Below are 16890 nucleotides of genomic sequence, written 5' to 3' on the forward strand. Positions count from 1 at the left end.
AGCCGAAGCAATCCGCCTTGCTAACTCAGTTAGATAGTGAAATAGAGACCTTTAAATATTGGAAGCGGATGACGTCATCTCAGGGAGACGCTGCTGAGGTTCTCGCTCTTGCTGGTACTTCAATCAGAGCGCGCGCGTGCGCCCTAGATCTTCAGGCAACTTGGCGGAACTGCAACGTCGAGCTGGTCCGGGGTCACCGGAGGGAGATGGCATGGAGACGCCACGGCAGCCAGCCGTCCATCCATCAGACCCGGAGGGAGTCGCCCCAGAGGTAAAGAGGGCGGAGTGAAGACGTCGAGCAGCAACGGTCGCAACAATTACTGGATCACCATTCAGTTCCAGACACTGCCCTTTGGCCTACATTTTCCAAGATTATGGTGGTTTTAGTGGCAGCATTGAGAAAAGAGGGAATCCTGGTTTCCCCCCTACTTAGACGACTGCTTGATCCGGGCCAAGTCCGTGGAAGAGAGTCACCAGGTGACCAACAGGGTGACCTCCTTGCTTCAGGAACTCGGTTGGATAGTAAACCTGGATAAAAGCAGTCTCAAGCCTTCCCAATCCTTGGAATATCTGGGAGTCCGGTTCGACACCAAGCAGGGTAAGGTCTTTCTTCCCACCATGCAGATAAGAAAGTTGATGTCCCAAATGCATCAGTTGATGAGAACGATATGCCTGATGTTGTGGAACTATCTTCAAGTTCTCAGTTTGATGGTGGCAACCCTGGAAGTAGTGCCATGGGTGAGGGCGCACATGTGACCACTTCAAATCTCACTGCTGTCACGTTGGAACCGTAGCCTCAAGACTATTTGATTCACCTCCACTTACCGATGGGAATATGCTCTCGGCTCCAGTAGTGGCTGCAGGAAGCTCATCTGAATGGGGGTTTGTCTATGTCGTCCCCAAACTGGCTGGTCCTCACAACAGACATGAGTCTCCGGGGCTGGGGAGCTCACGATCAGCCCAGGGATGTTGGACCAAAGAAGAGGCCCTCTGGAACATCATCCGCCTGGAAGCCAGGCAGTCAGATTGGCGTGTCTACAATTCAGCCACAAACTCCAGGGTCAAGCGGATCACGTGATGTCAGACAACACAACAATGGTAGCCTACATCAACCACCAGGGTGGAACCAAGGGCCAGCAAATGTCACAGGAGATAGATCCATAAAGTCTAGAGGAAGTGAATGAAGAGTGGATGGCTTGCGGGAATGACGGCTACTACCTGGAGATAATACCCTTATTCAATAAACATACACACGGTTAATGCGACTACAACATTGCTCTAAGCTTCAACGGCAAGAGGAAATGTGGAAAAAGATTTGCATTCACAAAAAGCTGGGAGTAGCTTGCTTGTTACGGCGGTTACTACCCCAAACCAAATAAGCCTGATACTTCACTTTCAATGCATAACCAGCATAGCTCTCTGCTTCAACGGCAGGGGGAATGAAGAAAAGTGGATCTATATACAGACAACAACCAACAAGGACTGAATCACATAGTCTGGGTAAACAAATAAGCATCGGTGTAGCTTGCTTATTGCGGCAGTTACTACCCCTAACTAACTAAGCTAGAGATTTCACTTAGATGCAGTTCCAACACTGCTCTTTGCATTAATGGTGGGGGTGGAAGGGAAATAGAACCAAAGGGTTACTAAGAGCCAAGAGTAACAGATAAGTATGAGAAAAAAAAAAGTGCGAAGCTTGCTGGGCAGACTGGATGGCCCGTTTGGTCTTCTTCTGCCGTCATTTCTATATGTTTCTATCTCCTTATGGAATGGGCGGAAATACATCTACAGATGATCTCAGCCTCGCACATTGAGGGAAAAGACAACGTCTGAGCAGACTTTCTAAGTAGGGATAGTCTGGATCCAGGAGAGTGGGCATTGTCGGCCAAAGCCTTTCAGCTGATAGTAGATCACTGGAGCCTCCCGTCCATCGACCTGCTGACCGCATCTCACAATGCGTAGGTTCTCCGATTCTTCAGTCGCAGAAGGGATGCATGGTCCCTGGGGATTGACGCTATCGTTCAGACCTGGCCAGAAAAAGAGTTGCTATATGCCTTCCCTCCGTGGCCCCTGCTGGGCAGGGTCATTCGCAGAATCAAGCACCACAGGGGATTAGTCCTGCTAGTAGCCCCAGATAGGCCCAGGCATTTGTGGTATATGGACATGTGCAAACTCCTGGTAGAGAACCCCCTGTGCCTCCCACCAATTCTGTCTTTCTGTCTGGCCCTTGAGAGGGTTCACCTGATGAAGCAAGGATATTCTGCAACGGCAATTGTCACCTTACTCTGCACTCGTAAGTCCTCCACGACCCTAGCATATGTGCGGATCTGGAGAGTATTTGAGGCCTGGTGCGAGGAAGGTGGTGTCCCTCCTCAGATGGTCAAAATCCCACTTATTCTGGAATTTTTGCAGGATGGCCTGAATAAAGGTTTGGCCCTTAACTCCTTGAAGGTGCAGGTAGCGGCTCTCTCTTGTTTTAGGGGTAAGGTGAATGGAACCTCCCTGTCGGCTCATCTGGAAGTGGCCCGTTTTCTGAAAGAGGTGAAGCATCTTCGGCCTCCCCTACGGTTGTCGATGCCCTTGTGGAATCTTAACTTAGTTTTGGAATTTTTGGCAGGGCCCTCCTTTCAGCTGCTGCACAGTCTCTCCTTGCTTTATTAACATTGAAAATATTGTTCCTGGTGGCCATATGCTCAGCACGTCGTATCTCAAAATTACAGGCATTGTCGTGTCAGGAACCATTCCTCCGAGTAACCCCAGGGGCATTACAGTTACATACCGTTCCATCCTTCTTGCCCAAGGTAATCTCTGAGTTCCATTTGAATCAGACCATTTCATTGCCATCTCTAGATAAACTCAAGGATGCAGAGGAATACTGCCTCCTGTGTCATTTGGATGTCAGTAGACTTTTAGGGCGGTAGCTAGAAGTTTCAGAACCGGTCAGAAAGATGGACTGCCTGTTTGTCCTTTGGTGAAAGGAAGCAGGGCGAACCAGCTTTGCGGGCTACCATAGCTTGCTGGATTAAGGAGGTGGTTGCGGGAGCCTATGTGGAGGCAGGAAAGCCATTATCTTCTCAGGTTAAAGCTCATTCCACCAGGGCTTAGGCGGTCTCATGGATGGAGGTTAGACTGCTGTCACCCATCAATATCTGCCAAGCTGCGACACGGTCCTTATTGCACACCACCTTCAGGTTTTATAGCCTGGATGTACATGTCCGAGAGGACGCAGCCTTTGCAAGGGCAATGTTAAGCAGACCGCGGGCAGCCTTCTGCCCCGATCGGGAGTAACTTTTGTACATCCCATTGGACCTGGGTCCATCTGGCTATATACATGCTAGAAAATGGAGAAATTACTTACCTGATAATTTTGTTTTCCTTAGTGTAGACAGATGGACTTAGTTTCCCGCCCTTGTCTGCCCAAGAACTGTGCTGAGGATTTGCCCGTGAGTGGATGTCAAATCCCAGAGATTACGGGTAAGTGTTCATCCAGTCCCTAGATCAGGACACCTATATATCAGGAGTTCAGTGTTTATGGTTGGTTGAGTACAGTTATGGTTATCCATTTTTAATCATATTTTTAATACTAGTATGTCCACAGTGGCTTTTGAAGAGAATACTGGAGGACTGAGGTCACTGCAGGGGTATATGTAGGGTTACGTCAGCTTTGCACTCTTACTCCGACTCCATCTGCTGGCAGGGGAGCATAACCCATTGGTCCTGATTCCATCTGTCTACACTAAATAAAATGAAATTATCAGGTAAGTAATTTCTCCAGTAGTTCTCAAGTCTTTCTTATGGCTGACGGGATCATAATGGTGCAGAAAGGAGATTTTCTGGATTTGCCAAGGACTTATCTCCCCATTCCTGTGCAGATGGATTATCAGCGCTTCCTCCCTTCACAGAGTTAACTGTCATTTTTAGTTTCGGGGTCACTGCCCCTTGGGCTAGTATCCACCCAAGAATCTTTTTGAAGGTAATGCTTGTACTGGCTGTGATGTTGCACAAGGAAGGATTTTCTTTGGTTTACCCATATCTGGACAATGGATGGATATGAGCAAAGTCCTATCAGGAGACCTTTTGGGCCATGCAGCAAGTGATACATTGTTACAGGAGTGGGTTGTACTGTCAATTTCCCCAAAAGCAATCTCTAGCCATTTCAAACACTGAAGTATCAGGGAGTTTAATTCATTGCAGACATAGGACGTTTGTCTAATAGGTCAAGAAATTCAGAAGTTGTGTGGTCAAATCTGGATGTTCAGTTTGACCAGCAATGAGAAGTTATGATCCTAGCTGCAGGTTCTTGGACACATGGCTGCAGTGTTGGACCTGGTACCATGGGCAAGGACATACATGTATTCTCAGCCAAGGGCCTTGCCTTCTAGGCAAAATCCCCAGTCTGAAGACTGTTTCAAGTGTTTGTTGTTGCCAGAGTCAGCGAGACTGAGCTTTCAGTGGTAGATGAACTACAATCACTAAGGATGGGTAGTGCACTTGAATAACCCTGGTTGGTTTGTTGTGACATCAAATGGTCAAGTTGGGATGCATGCAATCAAGAGCTGTTTGCTCAAGGACAGTGGACTCCAGAGGAAGTGGGCTGCTCCATCTCCCAGTTAGAGGTCAGGATGATTAGACTGGTTCTCATGGTTTTTACACCTCAATTTTTAGGCAGGCAGTCAAGGTGATGTCTGACAACACTACAGCAGTGACATACCTGAATCATCCAGGAGGACCCCGAAGTCCTCAGGTATAGTTGAAGATAGACCTGCTTCTTCATTGAGCGGAGATAAATTTGGGGGCCTTGTAGGTGTCTCACATATCAGGCATGAACAATGTGCAGGTGGACTTTCTCAGTCATCATGTAGGACCCTGGGGACTAGTCTCTCTTAAGAAGCCTTCGATCGATAGAAGGATTTTGACAGACCTGGATCTGATGACAACCGTTAGGAACATGAAGGCATTCAAGTTTTTTGGCCGAAAGATGGACACACTCTTGATTAGGCTTGATACCCTTGTACAGGCAAAACTGATGTAGGCACTTCTGTACCTGTTTTCCCCTTGGCTCATGATAGGCAGGGTACTTCATAGAGTTGCTTGTCATCTGGACTTAGTGGTGCTAGTGCTCCGGATTATGGTATGTAGTAGTATTATATATTATATATATTATATTATTTTATATTATATATTTCTATTATATATATTATGGTATGTGGTCCTCAGTCCTCTGCTTTGTGGCAACATTCTAACACTTCCCTTTCATAAGGAATTGCTGCCCCAGGTTTCTCAAGAATCTGGATCGATCTTATCTTACTGTTTGGTCCTTGAAAGGGCATGTTACATGAAGAAAGTCTATTGCCTTGGCTTATGTCCTCATATGGAGAGGGTTTGAAAATTGCTGCACTATTCAGATAGCAAAGTTATCCAGCTAACTTTGGAGGTATATTCAGTAGTGCCACTGCACTTTTGAATATAGCCAGCTTACTTTAGGACAGCTCTATGGCATGACCAGAGTTAGCTGGATAATTTATCCTGTTAATGCAACTCCTTCCTGAAACATCCTCGGAATGCCACTAAAAAGTGCATGTCGGGTGCTCATCTACATAGCATTTTCTCGTGCTGAGCACCATTAGCTATGCATTTGTTTGGACACGTGTTTTGGACATGCTAATCCCTTTATTTATTTATTTAGAATTTTTTGCATTATTGCATTGGGTGTAAGTCTAGCACGTGACTCCAACTGCAGATTAACCTGTGTGCTAGGCTGAGCGCACTTTATTGCATCGGCCTGTTAGACTGTGATTCTTAAGCAGCTGCCTTGGGAAATTTAAATATCAATATGCCAGCAGTTTATAAGTGTATGGGATTACCCAGGGAAAGGGAGGGGGAAAAAGAGGACTGGAAGAGAAAGATGTTTGTTTTATTTATTTATTTATTTTTTAAATACTTGAGATGCAACCTTGGAGAATGGAGCTAAAATCACAAAAATATATCAAGAATTATGAATGTATGTGAAGGTTTGAAGCCTTGCCGCTGCTGCTCGCAAGTTTCAAACTCATGCTAATTCAACACTTTACATACATAGAAGCCGATACAATAAAGTGCAGCCAGCCTAGCGGTTGGATGCGTGTTTTGGACGCGTGTCCATAACCCCCGATGCAATAAGGGGATCAGCGCCTCCAAAATGTGCGCCCAAACAAAGGCATATCTACTAGCACTCATCACATGTAAATGCCATGTAGATGAGGCTATTAGCTATTACCCAGCACAGCCACGTCTCCTGGGAGCCCGATGCCAAGGACACGCTAGGGATACACAATTTATCCCTAGCGCGTCCGTTCTAGCATGGCAGCTCATTTTCATATTGCATCAATTGCCCAGGAGAGGTGGATGTAAGCACGTTAAAAAAAAAACAGCACTTAGTTTGGATGCATGTTTTTTACGCACACTTTATTCCATCGGCCCATTTATTGCATCGACTTCATAGCATGAGTCTTCCTACTTGCATTCAGTTACATTTTTATTAAGTTATTAGGCTTCAGCTGCTTTAAGCTGGCTGTACTTTAGATTCAGGTCCTGCATGGATTTTAAGTTTTTGGGTAGGTTGAGATGCACAGAACCAGCAGGATGAGATCAGATATAGCCTGACACCTTGTGTTAATGTGCTCTTACCCTCCTGTGCATGTCTCCAACTAATACCACTTACTGTTATATGTAATAACGAGCCTTAGCCACTCAGAGGTGCCCAATGCAAAAAGCTGAGCTGAAATTCAGCCCACAGTTTAATGTACAAGCTAATTTATTTTTAACTCCCGCTGCAGTAAGGTAATGGCTCGCTAATGCATTGGGAGTTTAAAAAAAAACAAAAAATGCCCACAAGCCAGAAAATGTGTACAAAGTCTTAGCGCACAGCAAAACAAGATTTATGCCCATAAAACATACTTTATGTGTAGCAAACATGGCTTATGTGCACTAATCTTGTTTTCTATGCACATAAATCATATTTTATACATGAAAAACGATTTGTACACATAAACCATGTTTGCTGTGCATAAAATGAGCTGCATACAAAAACAGGTGAATTTTCTAAGGAGTTACACGTAAATATAACATAACTATAGTAGCAATTTTCAAAAGCTATTTACCCATGTTAAGTGCACTTAACGCAGGTAAAACCTATGAGCATTTCAATAATGTGTTCTAGCCATTTTCAAAAGCCACTTAACACAGGTAAAAACATTCACATGTATGTGGGCATGAGTTCACATATGCTGGAATTTAAAATCATCTCTGCACGTACACATATAGTATAAAATACACTTAGCGCGTTACCTAATTTTAAGCAGTTAAGCAAGGAAACATTATTCGCATATCTTTCCTTAGGACTTGGCTTTTACACGTGCAAGTGAGCACATTTTAAAGCATACGCACATGAAGAAAATAACCAGTTTGACCACTTGGTCCACCAGTTTGCCCAATCTGTCTCTAGGTCATCCAGATCCCTCTGGTTCTTCAGTCTGCACCCCCCCCCCCCAGTTTATTCAGACCCCTCACCTATTCGCAGTTTATGGCTATAACGAGTTTTATTCTGACTTACACTTGAAAAAGAGCAGAAGTAAATGTGCCCAGGTAACAGCCCGATGTGCGCTGCATTCGCCGGTTTTAACATCGGGATTGATGCACCCCACTCCAGAGTGCCCCCTGACCCACCATAAATCCACCCCTTTTTTTTTTTTTTGGCGCATTCTGTTGCTCGCACATGCGCATATACACGCATATTTTTCCAGTTTTAAAATAAGCATTGCTCGTGTTTGACCCATATACTTGAGTATATGGGCCTTTCAATGCTAGCAACTCTTTTAAAATTCACCTCTTTATGAGTGGAAAATGCGTTTTTTGTGCACAAAGCATGTTTTCTGCACATAAAATACTGTGTACAGGTTCCGGCACCAGAACTCCGTCTTCCTTCCATAGATTAACGGGAAACTTCACTCCACCTCAGACTAGGAGTTAAGTTTCCCGCGCTAAGAATACATGAGGTAAGCCAGCACCATTTCTCTGCATTGGGGGGGAGGGAATTTCCATGCGAGGACATTAACTCAAACACACTTTTTTTTTTTTTTTTTTGTGCGCACGACTAAAGGTTAAACTGTGCGCTATGCTAAATGCATTGGCCTTTAAATATCATATGACCTTTAAATATCATATGAGAATATGTCGAAGAATCGGAAAGAAAGAATTAGTCTGCAGACCCTGCAGCAGTCCAGGTTTGTAGGAGAGATGGATTGCCTGACTTTTGCAATTATTATTTTGCGACAATGTTTAATTTGCTGGCTCAGTGGTATAGACTGTCCCCTCCCACCCAGAACTGGACAGAGTTTGAACAACCAGAGTCCAAGTCTAATGGACTCTGCTATCCTTGGGGGCCAGAAGTAGACATATGGCCCAGTGGTAGCCACTAAAAAATGGTGGTCTTTCTGCAAAAAACAGAATGTGGGTAGATGGAGGGGTTTCATACCTGCTTTGGTATGTGATAAATTGACTAGTATATGGCCCCAGAGGATATGGAATATGATTTATACCTCCCAGGTTTTTTTCATAATTGTTTCTTGAAAGTTCTGTTCTTGGGAGTTTTTTTTAAAGAGAAGTTTAAGCTTTGGGAATTTCCCCTTTTTTTTTTTGTTTTCTCCAGTTGAGGATATTTGCATTGGCTAAAGACAATAGGCAGCAACTGCTGAAATCTGACTTGCCTGGAGAAGGCAGTATTTAGTGTAGGCAGGACAAGGGAATTGGTGACCCATATTTATAAGGCCATATGCTGGAATGAGGAGGCTTTAAGATGTGGGAAAAAGAGATTGGTGGTTCCTGGGAGGAGGAAGATTGGGTTCAGGTAATAGGGGGAGTGTGGAAATGTTCCATCTCTACCAATAATACCGCATTCTTTTGAGAGTCTATCTCACCCCAGTGAGGAGGCATGCGGTGAGTGTTTTACGTTCTGAGAAATATTGAGGGGGAGATGTTGACAGTTAGGGAACCTCATGCACCTTATTTACAAATGTCCTGTTCTAACGTCCTAATGGAGGGACATAAAGAATGCGGTGGAAAAGATTACAGAACTTGTTATCCCAGATGATCCGAAAATGTATAGTTTTCTGTACCATCCAGAGACCTTCCAGGGAGGGAATAGTGGGCAATTAGCTAAAAAGCTTTCTTTTTTTTTTTGTGGGGATTGGTAAATAAATAAATATTGGGGAAATAGAAAGCTGTGGAGCCCCCAGAGATGAGGGAATGGTCAGTGGGAGTCGGTACGATGATGGAAATAGAGGTATTAATAGATAAGATTAGAAGGAATCCTGGAAGGGTTTAGCACTTGTGGGATCCTGTGTTGAAATTCCTGAAGTCTTAATTAATGAGTTACTTACCATGAGTACCTCTTGAGAAGGGTAATTGGATGTATAAGAACATCCAAGGGTCCATCAAGCCCAGCATCCTGTTTCCAACAGAGGCCAAACCAGGCCATAAGAACCTGGCAATTACCCAAACACTAAGAAGATCCCGTGCTACTGATGCAATTAATAGCAGTGGCTATTCCCTAAGTAAACTTGATTAATAGCAGTTAATGGACTTCTCCTCCAAGAACTTATCCAAACCCTTTATGAACCCAGCTACACTAACTGCAGTAACCACATCCTCTGGCAACAAATTCCAGAGCTTTTATGTGTGTTGAGTGAAAAAATAATTTTCTCTGATTAGTCTTAAATGTGCTACTTGCTAACTTCATGGAATGCCCCCTAGTCCTTATATTATTCGAAAGTGTAAATAACCGAGTCACATCTATTCATTCAAGACCTCTCATGATCTTAAAGACCTCTATCATATCCCCCCTCAGCCGTCTTTTCTCCAAGTTGAAAAGCCCTAACCTCTTCAGCCTTTCCTCATAGGGGAGCTGTTCCATCCCCTTTATCATTTTGGTTGTCCTTCTCTAAACCTTCTCCATCGCAACTATATCTTTTTTGAGATGCGGCAACCAGAATTGTACACAGTATTCAAGGTGTGGTCTCACCATGGAGCGATATAGAGGCATTATGACATTTTCTGTTTTATTAACCATTCCCTTCCTAATAATTCCTAACATTCTGTTTGCTTTTTTGACTGCTGCTGCACACTGAGCCGACGATTTTAAAGTATTATCCACTATGATGCCTAGATCTTTTTCCTGGGTGGTAGCTCCTACTATGGAACCTAACAACGTGTAACCACAGCAAAGGTTATTTTTCCCTATATGCAACACCTTGCACTTGTCCACATTAAATTTCATCTGCCATTTGGATGCCCACTCTTCCAGTCTTGCAAGGTCCTGCTGTAATGTATCGCAGTCTGCTTGTGATTTAACTACTCTGAATAATTTTGTATCTTCCGCAAATTTGATAACCTCACTCGTCGTATTCCTTTCCAGATCATATATATATATATATATATATATATATATATATATATATATATATATATATATATTGTGATGGCTCACCGTCCGTGAGGCCTCGAGCGCCGCTCTTCTGTCTCCAGTCCTGAGTCGCCACCAGTCGCCCCGGTCCCTGGAGTTCACTGTGTTCACGTAACTCCCTGAGTCCGTGCCTCTGCTGGCCCTGGTTTTGCTGGGCTTCTGAGTTCCCTTCAGGCAGGGTTGGGGGTAAGCAGTTCCCCCAATCCCCAAAGACAACACAGAGAGAGGAATAGTTCCTTCAAAGCAGTTTAATAAGTAACAACTGGCTGCATTACATGGGGTTTGTCCCCTCCCCCTCCAGCCCTCTGGTTCCCTTACAAGCAGTGCTAGTTCAGAGCCATCATTTACCTCCTCTGCTCAGCACTATTACCAGCCCCCAACACCACAGGCCCTTTTAGAGTAAAGATTATACTTCCCCCTCCACCTGGATTACTCCGTATCCATGCATGAACTGGAGGACTCCTCTATCCCTGAACCTACCTCCATCTCCTCCTCCTCTGACTCCGAAGAGCTGGCTTTTTGTGGCCAGTTCCACCAAGGGGGCACGCCCTCTTCCTCCACCTCCATGGACTCATCGGTGTCTGCCTCATTAACCTCTATGCCTGCCACCTGTTCGCCTTCAGGCTTTCCTTCCCTGTCTGGTGGTGTTTCAGGGAAGCTGGGATTCGTAGTTCTTCTCTTCCCATGCGCCCCCTGCGGTCTGGCCTTCTCTTCTGTGCTCCCTGCGGGATGCAGGGCACAGTTATTTGACTATTTCGGTGGGAGAGTGGGCTGGTGCCCCTCTCCCGGGCATTTCTCTGTACGGTCTGAAATAGGCCCCTGCGGTCTGGCCTTCTCTTCTGTGCTCCCTGCGGGATGCAGGGCACAGTTACTTTGTCTCTTTCGGTGGGAGAGCGGGCTGGTGCCCCTCTCCCGGGCACTTTCGTACGGGCTGAAATAGGCCCCTGCGGTCTGGCCTTCTCTTCTGTGCTCCCTGCGGGATGCAGGGCACAGTTACTTTGTCTCTTTCGGTGGGAGAGCGGGCTGGTGCCCCTCTCCCGGGCACTTTCGTACGGTCTGAAATAGGCCCCTGCGGTCTGGCCTTCTCTTCTGTGCTCCCTGCGGGATGCAGGGCACAGTTACTTTGTCTCTTTCGGTGGGAGAGCGGGCTGGTGCCCCTCTCCCGGGCACTTTCGTACGGTCTGAAATAGGCCCTGCGGTCTGGCCTTCTCTTCTGTGCTCCCTGCGGGATGCAGGGCACAGTTACTTTGTCTCTTTCGGTGGGAGAGCGGGCTGGTGCCCCTCTCCCGGGCACTTTCGTACGGTCTGAAATAGGCCCCTGCGGTCTGGCCTTCTCTTCTGTGCTCCCTGCGGGATGCAGGGCACGGTTCCTTTGTCTCTTTCGGTGGGAGAGCGGGCTGGTGCCCCTCTCCCGGGCACTTTCGTACGGTCTGAAATAGGCCCTGCGGTCTGGCCTTCTCTTCTGTGCTCCCTGCGGGATGCAGGGCACAGTTACTTTGTCTCTTTCGGTGGGAGAGCGGGCTGGTGCCCCTCTCCTGGGCACTTTCGTACGGTCTGAAATAGGCCCCTGCGGTCTGGCCTTCTCTTCTGTGCTCCCTGCGGGATGCAGGGCACAGTTACTTTGTCTCTTTCGGTGGGAGAGCGGGCTGGTGCCCCTCTCCTGGGCACTTTCGTACGGTCTGAAATAGGCCCTGCGGTCTGGCCTTCTCTTCTGTGCTCCCTGCGGGATGCAGGGCACAGTTACTTTGTCTCTTTCGGTGGGAGAGCGGGCTGGTGCCCCTCTCCCGGGCACTTTTGTACGGTCTGAAATAGGCCCCTGCGGTCTGGCCTTCTCTTCTGTGCTCCCTGCGGGATGCAGGGCACAGTTACTTTGTCTCTTTCGGTGGGAGAGCGGGCTGGTGCCCCTCTCCCGGGCACTTTCGTACGGTCTGAAATAGGCCCCTGCGGTCTGGCCTTCTCTTCTGTGCTCCCTGCGGGATGCAGGGCACAGTTACTTTGTCTCTTTCGGTGGGAGAGCGGGCTGGTGCCCCTCTCCCGGGCACTTTCGTACGGTCTGAAATAGGCCCCTGCGGTCTGGCCTTCTCTTCTGTGCTCCCTGCGGGATGCAGGGCACAGTTACTTTGTCTCTTTCGGTGGGAGAGCGGGCTGGTGCCCCTCTCCTGGGCACTTTCGTACGGTCTGAAATAGGCCCTGCGGTCTGGCCTTCTCTTCTGTGCTCCCTGCGGGATGCAGGGCACAGTTACTTTGTCTCTTTCGGTGGGAGAGCGGGCTGGTGCCCCTCTCCCGGGCACTTTTGTACGGTCTGAAATAGGCCCCTGCGGTCTGGCCTTCTCTTCTGTGCTCCCTGCGGGATGCAGGGCACAGTTACTTTGTCTCTTTCGGTGGGAGAGCGGGCTGGTGCCCCTCTCCCGGGCACTTTCGTACGGTCTGAAATAGGCCCCTGCGGTCTGGCCTTCTCTTCTGTGCTCCCTGCGGGATGCAGGGCACAGTTACTTTGTCTCTTTCGGTGGGAGAGCGGGCTGGTGCCCCTCTCCCGGGCACTTTCGTACGGTCTGAAATAGGCCCCTGCGGTCTGGCCTTCTCTTCTGTGCTCCCTGCGGGATGCAGGGCACAGTTACTTTGTCTCTTTCGGTGGGAGAGCGGGCTGGTGCCCCTCTCCCGGGCACTTTCGTACGGTCTGAAATAGGCCCCTGCGGTCTGGCTCTGGTACTCTTGTTGCACTTATGGTAGCTTGTCAGCTCCTGCCTGCGGCCGGCTGCGCTACATCACACAATATATATATATATATATATATATATATATATATATATATATATATATATATATATATAGAAAAGCACCGGTCCAAGTACAGATCCCTGAGGCATTCCACTGAGAAAATTGACCATTTAATCCTACTCTGTCTGTTTCCTGTCTTTTAACCAGTTTGTAATCCATGAAAGGACATCGCCTCCTATCCCATGACTTTTTAGTTTTCGTAGAAGCCTCTCATGAGGGACTTTGTCAAATGCCTTCTGAAAATCCAAATACACTACATCTACCGGTTCCCCTTTATCCACATGTTTATTAACCCCTTCAAAAAAATGAAGATTTGTTAGGCAAGACTTCCCTTGGGTAAATCCGTGTTGACTGTGTTCCATTAAATCATGTCTTTCTATATGCTCTACGATTTTGATCTTGAGAATAGTTTCCACTATTTTTCCCGGCACTGAAGTTAGGCTGACTGGTCTATAGCTACCCGGATCGCCCCTGGAGCCTTTTTTAAATATTGGGGTTACATTGGCCACCCTCCAGTCTTCAGGTACAAGGTAGGGAGGGTTTGTAGGAAGGTTGAGGAGAGGGCATGGGGGGGCTTAGAATGGGGCGTGGTTTCCCACTTCTAGCAGCCCTTCATTTTTGAGAGACAGGCTGTTGGAGTGGGTGTTTGGGTGGATGGAGTGGGCTTGGGTTTGGGGTTGTTGATACATTTGATGGGTTTCTATGAATAATTTGTCTCCTTTTTTTTTTTTTTGATGATTCACTTTGTGTAATGTTAAAAATCAATAAAGATTAAGTTTAAAAAAATCATATGGGTATTAGTTTTCTTATATGCATCCTTCTCCATAGCTAACATTAATGAGCTTACTCTGTTTTTATCTAATAGATAATGGATTCAGGAACATTAGTGAGATACGAAGAATAAATGATAAGCAACCGTGGGAGGAATGGAAAAACAGAGACCACACCAGAGAGAGCCCACATCCTTCTGCCTGCTACTCAGAGCTTATGCAAACTGAGAGACCCAATGAAGGAGAGACACGACTTCAAAATTCTGATCCTGTGAAAACCTTTACCATGAGCTCACATTTTGAGCACCAAGAAATAACTGAATGTGGGACGTTCACAAACAAGTCAAGTCCTAGATTGATCCAGAAAAATGACAATAGGGAGAAACAATGCATGTGTACGAAGGCTGAGAAGAGAACATCTAAGAAAGAAAATCTTATAGCACATAGGAAATGTCACATGCAAAGGAAACCATTAAACTGCTCTCAGTGTGAGAAAAGCTTTGTCTACAGAGCTGAGCTAGAAAGGCATGTAAGAATTCACAACGAAGAAAGACCATTTCAATACACTGAAAGTGAGAAAAGATTTTCTAGGAAATCAAACCACACAGGATCTGAGAAGTCTTACAATGGTGATAAACCTTTTAAATGTAATGGATGTAAAAAGTGTTTCAAATCCAAATCACAGCTTACAATTAATGAAATAGTTCACACAGGAGTCTTAAGAAAATGCTGGACAAACTACGCAGGAGATAAACCATACATGTGTAGTAAGTGTAATCAAAGATTCACTCAGCTATCAAATCTGAAAATACACCAAAGGATCCACAAAGAAAAGAAAAGATTTAAATGTACTGAATGTTATAAGACGTTTAGTTTTCTGTTATATCTGAAAATGCACAAAATCACTCACAAAGATAAGAAACGTTTTAAATGTACTGATTGTAATAAAAGCTTCACTCGGCTATCAAATCTAAAAAGGCACCAGATGATCCACAGAGGAGAGAAACCATATGCATGTACTGAGTGTAATAAAAGATTCATTCAACTATCAAATCTGAAAACGCACCAAAGGCTCCACATGGGAGAGAAACCATTTTCATGTAGCGAGTGTAATAAAAGTTTCTCCCAGCTATCAAATCTGAAAATGCATCAAAGGTTCCACAAGGAAGAGAAACCATTTAAATGTACTGACTGTGACAAAACCTTTATATTTTTATCCTATCTTAAAATGCACCAAAGCACTCATACAGAGGAGAAACCCTTTACATGTATTGAATGTAATAAAAGCTTCACTCGGCTATCAAACCTAAAAAGGCACCAAATGATTCACAGGGGAGAGAAACCATTTACGTGTAGTGAGTGTGACAAGAGCTTCAGTCAGAAAACTGATTTAAGAAAACATGGAAGAATACATACAGGAGAGAGACCCTTTATATGTAATGAATGTAATAAAAGCTTCATTCAGCTAGCACATCTGAAAGCACATCAAAAGATCCATCCAGGAAAGCACATTTGAATTTTCAAAGCAGAAATAAAACTTTAACAAGGTGAACCAGCATACAAAAACTGTCAAATGCACAAATTTAGTTAGAAGTGCAGAGACTTCCTTCAACAACCATGTGTAGATCAAAACCTGACCAAGTAATGGCTAAAGGGAGGAGAACTTAAATTAAAAGATTATTATTATTATGCATTTATATAGCAAAGCAAGGCATATACAGCGATTGTACCATACAGACACATATAAAAGACAGTCTCTGCTCCATGGCGCTTACAAGCTACTCAAAATACACAGAAAAGATAATAGGTTCTTGGAGTTCTGTATGAGGTTCAAGAATTTGATATAGAACATGGTTAACAACAAAGCCATGCTCAGGGAGAACCAATTTTAGGATTTAAAAGTTGATTCAGAAAAGTAGATTTTTATGCAGGATTTAACTTAGCAAAAGGTCTCTGTAATTTAAGAGTCTGTTTAAGAAAACAGGCAGTGGGACTAAGTAGGAGAAATGAGCATTTCATGGACTGCTTCGGATAATCTACCAAAGAAGCAAGAAGATGCAAACAAGCCAGACCCTGTAAAAAAAAAAAAAAATGTCAAAGTGTGAGCACAACAGTGAAGTAGGGGATAATTTAAAACAGTTGCAAAAGGTAGGATTATAAATAAATAATTTAATTGGTTAAGGCTGAAAGAATTGAGACTCAATGTCTATCCTCTGTAGAGAAAGCAGGAATTGTTGCGGTTGGAATTTCCCTCCGCCTTCCCTCCCTACTCAATATTTCCTCCTACATTTGAGTCCCGACATGTCAGTGCTATATATTAATGCACTTAAGAAGGAGACAATAATGAAAGCACACAGTATCAAAGTAGCAATGAGAACCTGGTAATTCCAACTAGCTAGAGCAGACTAGAGCGATCACTGTCTCCTTGACCATAGTGTAGTCTGTGCCTAATGATGTATCCCTTTGTTTGTGATATTCTTTTGGATTGTGTTTGTAAGCAATAAACATATAGCTTTTGGTGACTTGTGCTAATTTTGGGGGGTTTATGTGTGCAGTTACAGAGGCCTTGGTTTCCACTGGTCCAACTTTAGCTGGGTGTTCTTTCATTGATTTTAGTTGCTCTTAGATTCTTTACACTGTATTGACTTTTTGTGATTTTTTTTTCTGGATCTGTAGGATTTTTAGATTTATTTTTGGTATTATTGTCAATGAAAGTTCTTTAGGAAATATATACATTTTATATAGCTTTATTTATTTTAAAGTGCTTATATTCTGCAAGCTTCATAAATTATATCAAATTGCTTAACCCTGTGCTTTTAAAATGTGCCTAGGCCCTCAGAGCAA

At 44.9% G+C, this 16890-nt stretch overlaps 1 protein-coding gene across 2 annotated transcripts in view; it reads left to right on the forward strand.

Moving 5' to 3' along the window:
* LOC115088019 (oocyte zinc finger protein XlCOF6-like) overlaps window positions 1-16568 on the forward strand; it is a 56415-nt gene extending 39847 nt beyond the window's left edge. Inside the window, exon 8 of one of the 2 annotated variants that reach the window (XR_003855691.1) lies at window positions 14142-14275. Coding sequence is in view for 1 of the 2 variants with exons in the window: in XM_029595872.1 (XP_029451732.1) it covers window positions 14142-15562 (1421 nt within the window). In the remaining variant the exon portion in view is untranslated. Of the gene's footprint in view, window positions 1-14141 lie in introns of both variants that reach the window. The other variant, XM_029595872.1, reaches the window with a different exon arrangement.
* Window positions 16569-16890: the final 322 nt, after the last annotated feature.

The sequence above is a fragment of the Rhinatrema bivittatum genome, chromosome 3 (genome assembly GCF_901001135.1).
Source record: "Rhinatrema bivittatum chromosome 3, aRhiBiv1.1, whole genome shotgun sequence".
NCBI lineage: Eukaryota > Metazoa > Chordata > Amphibia > Gymnophiona > Rhinatrematidae > Rhinatrema > Rhinatrema bivittatum.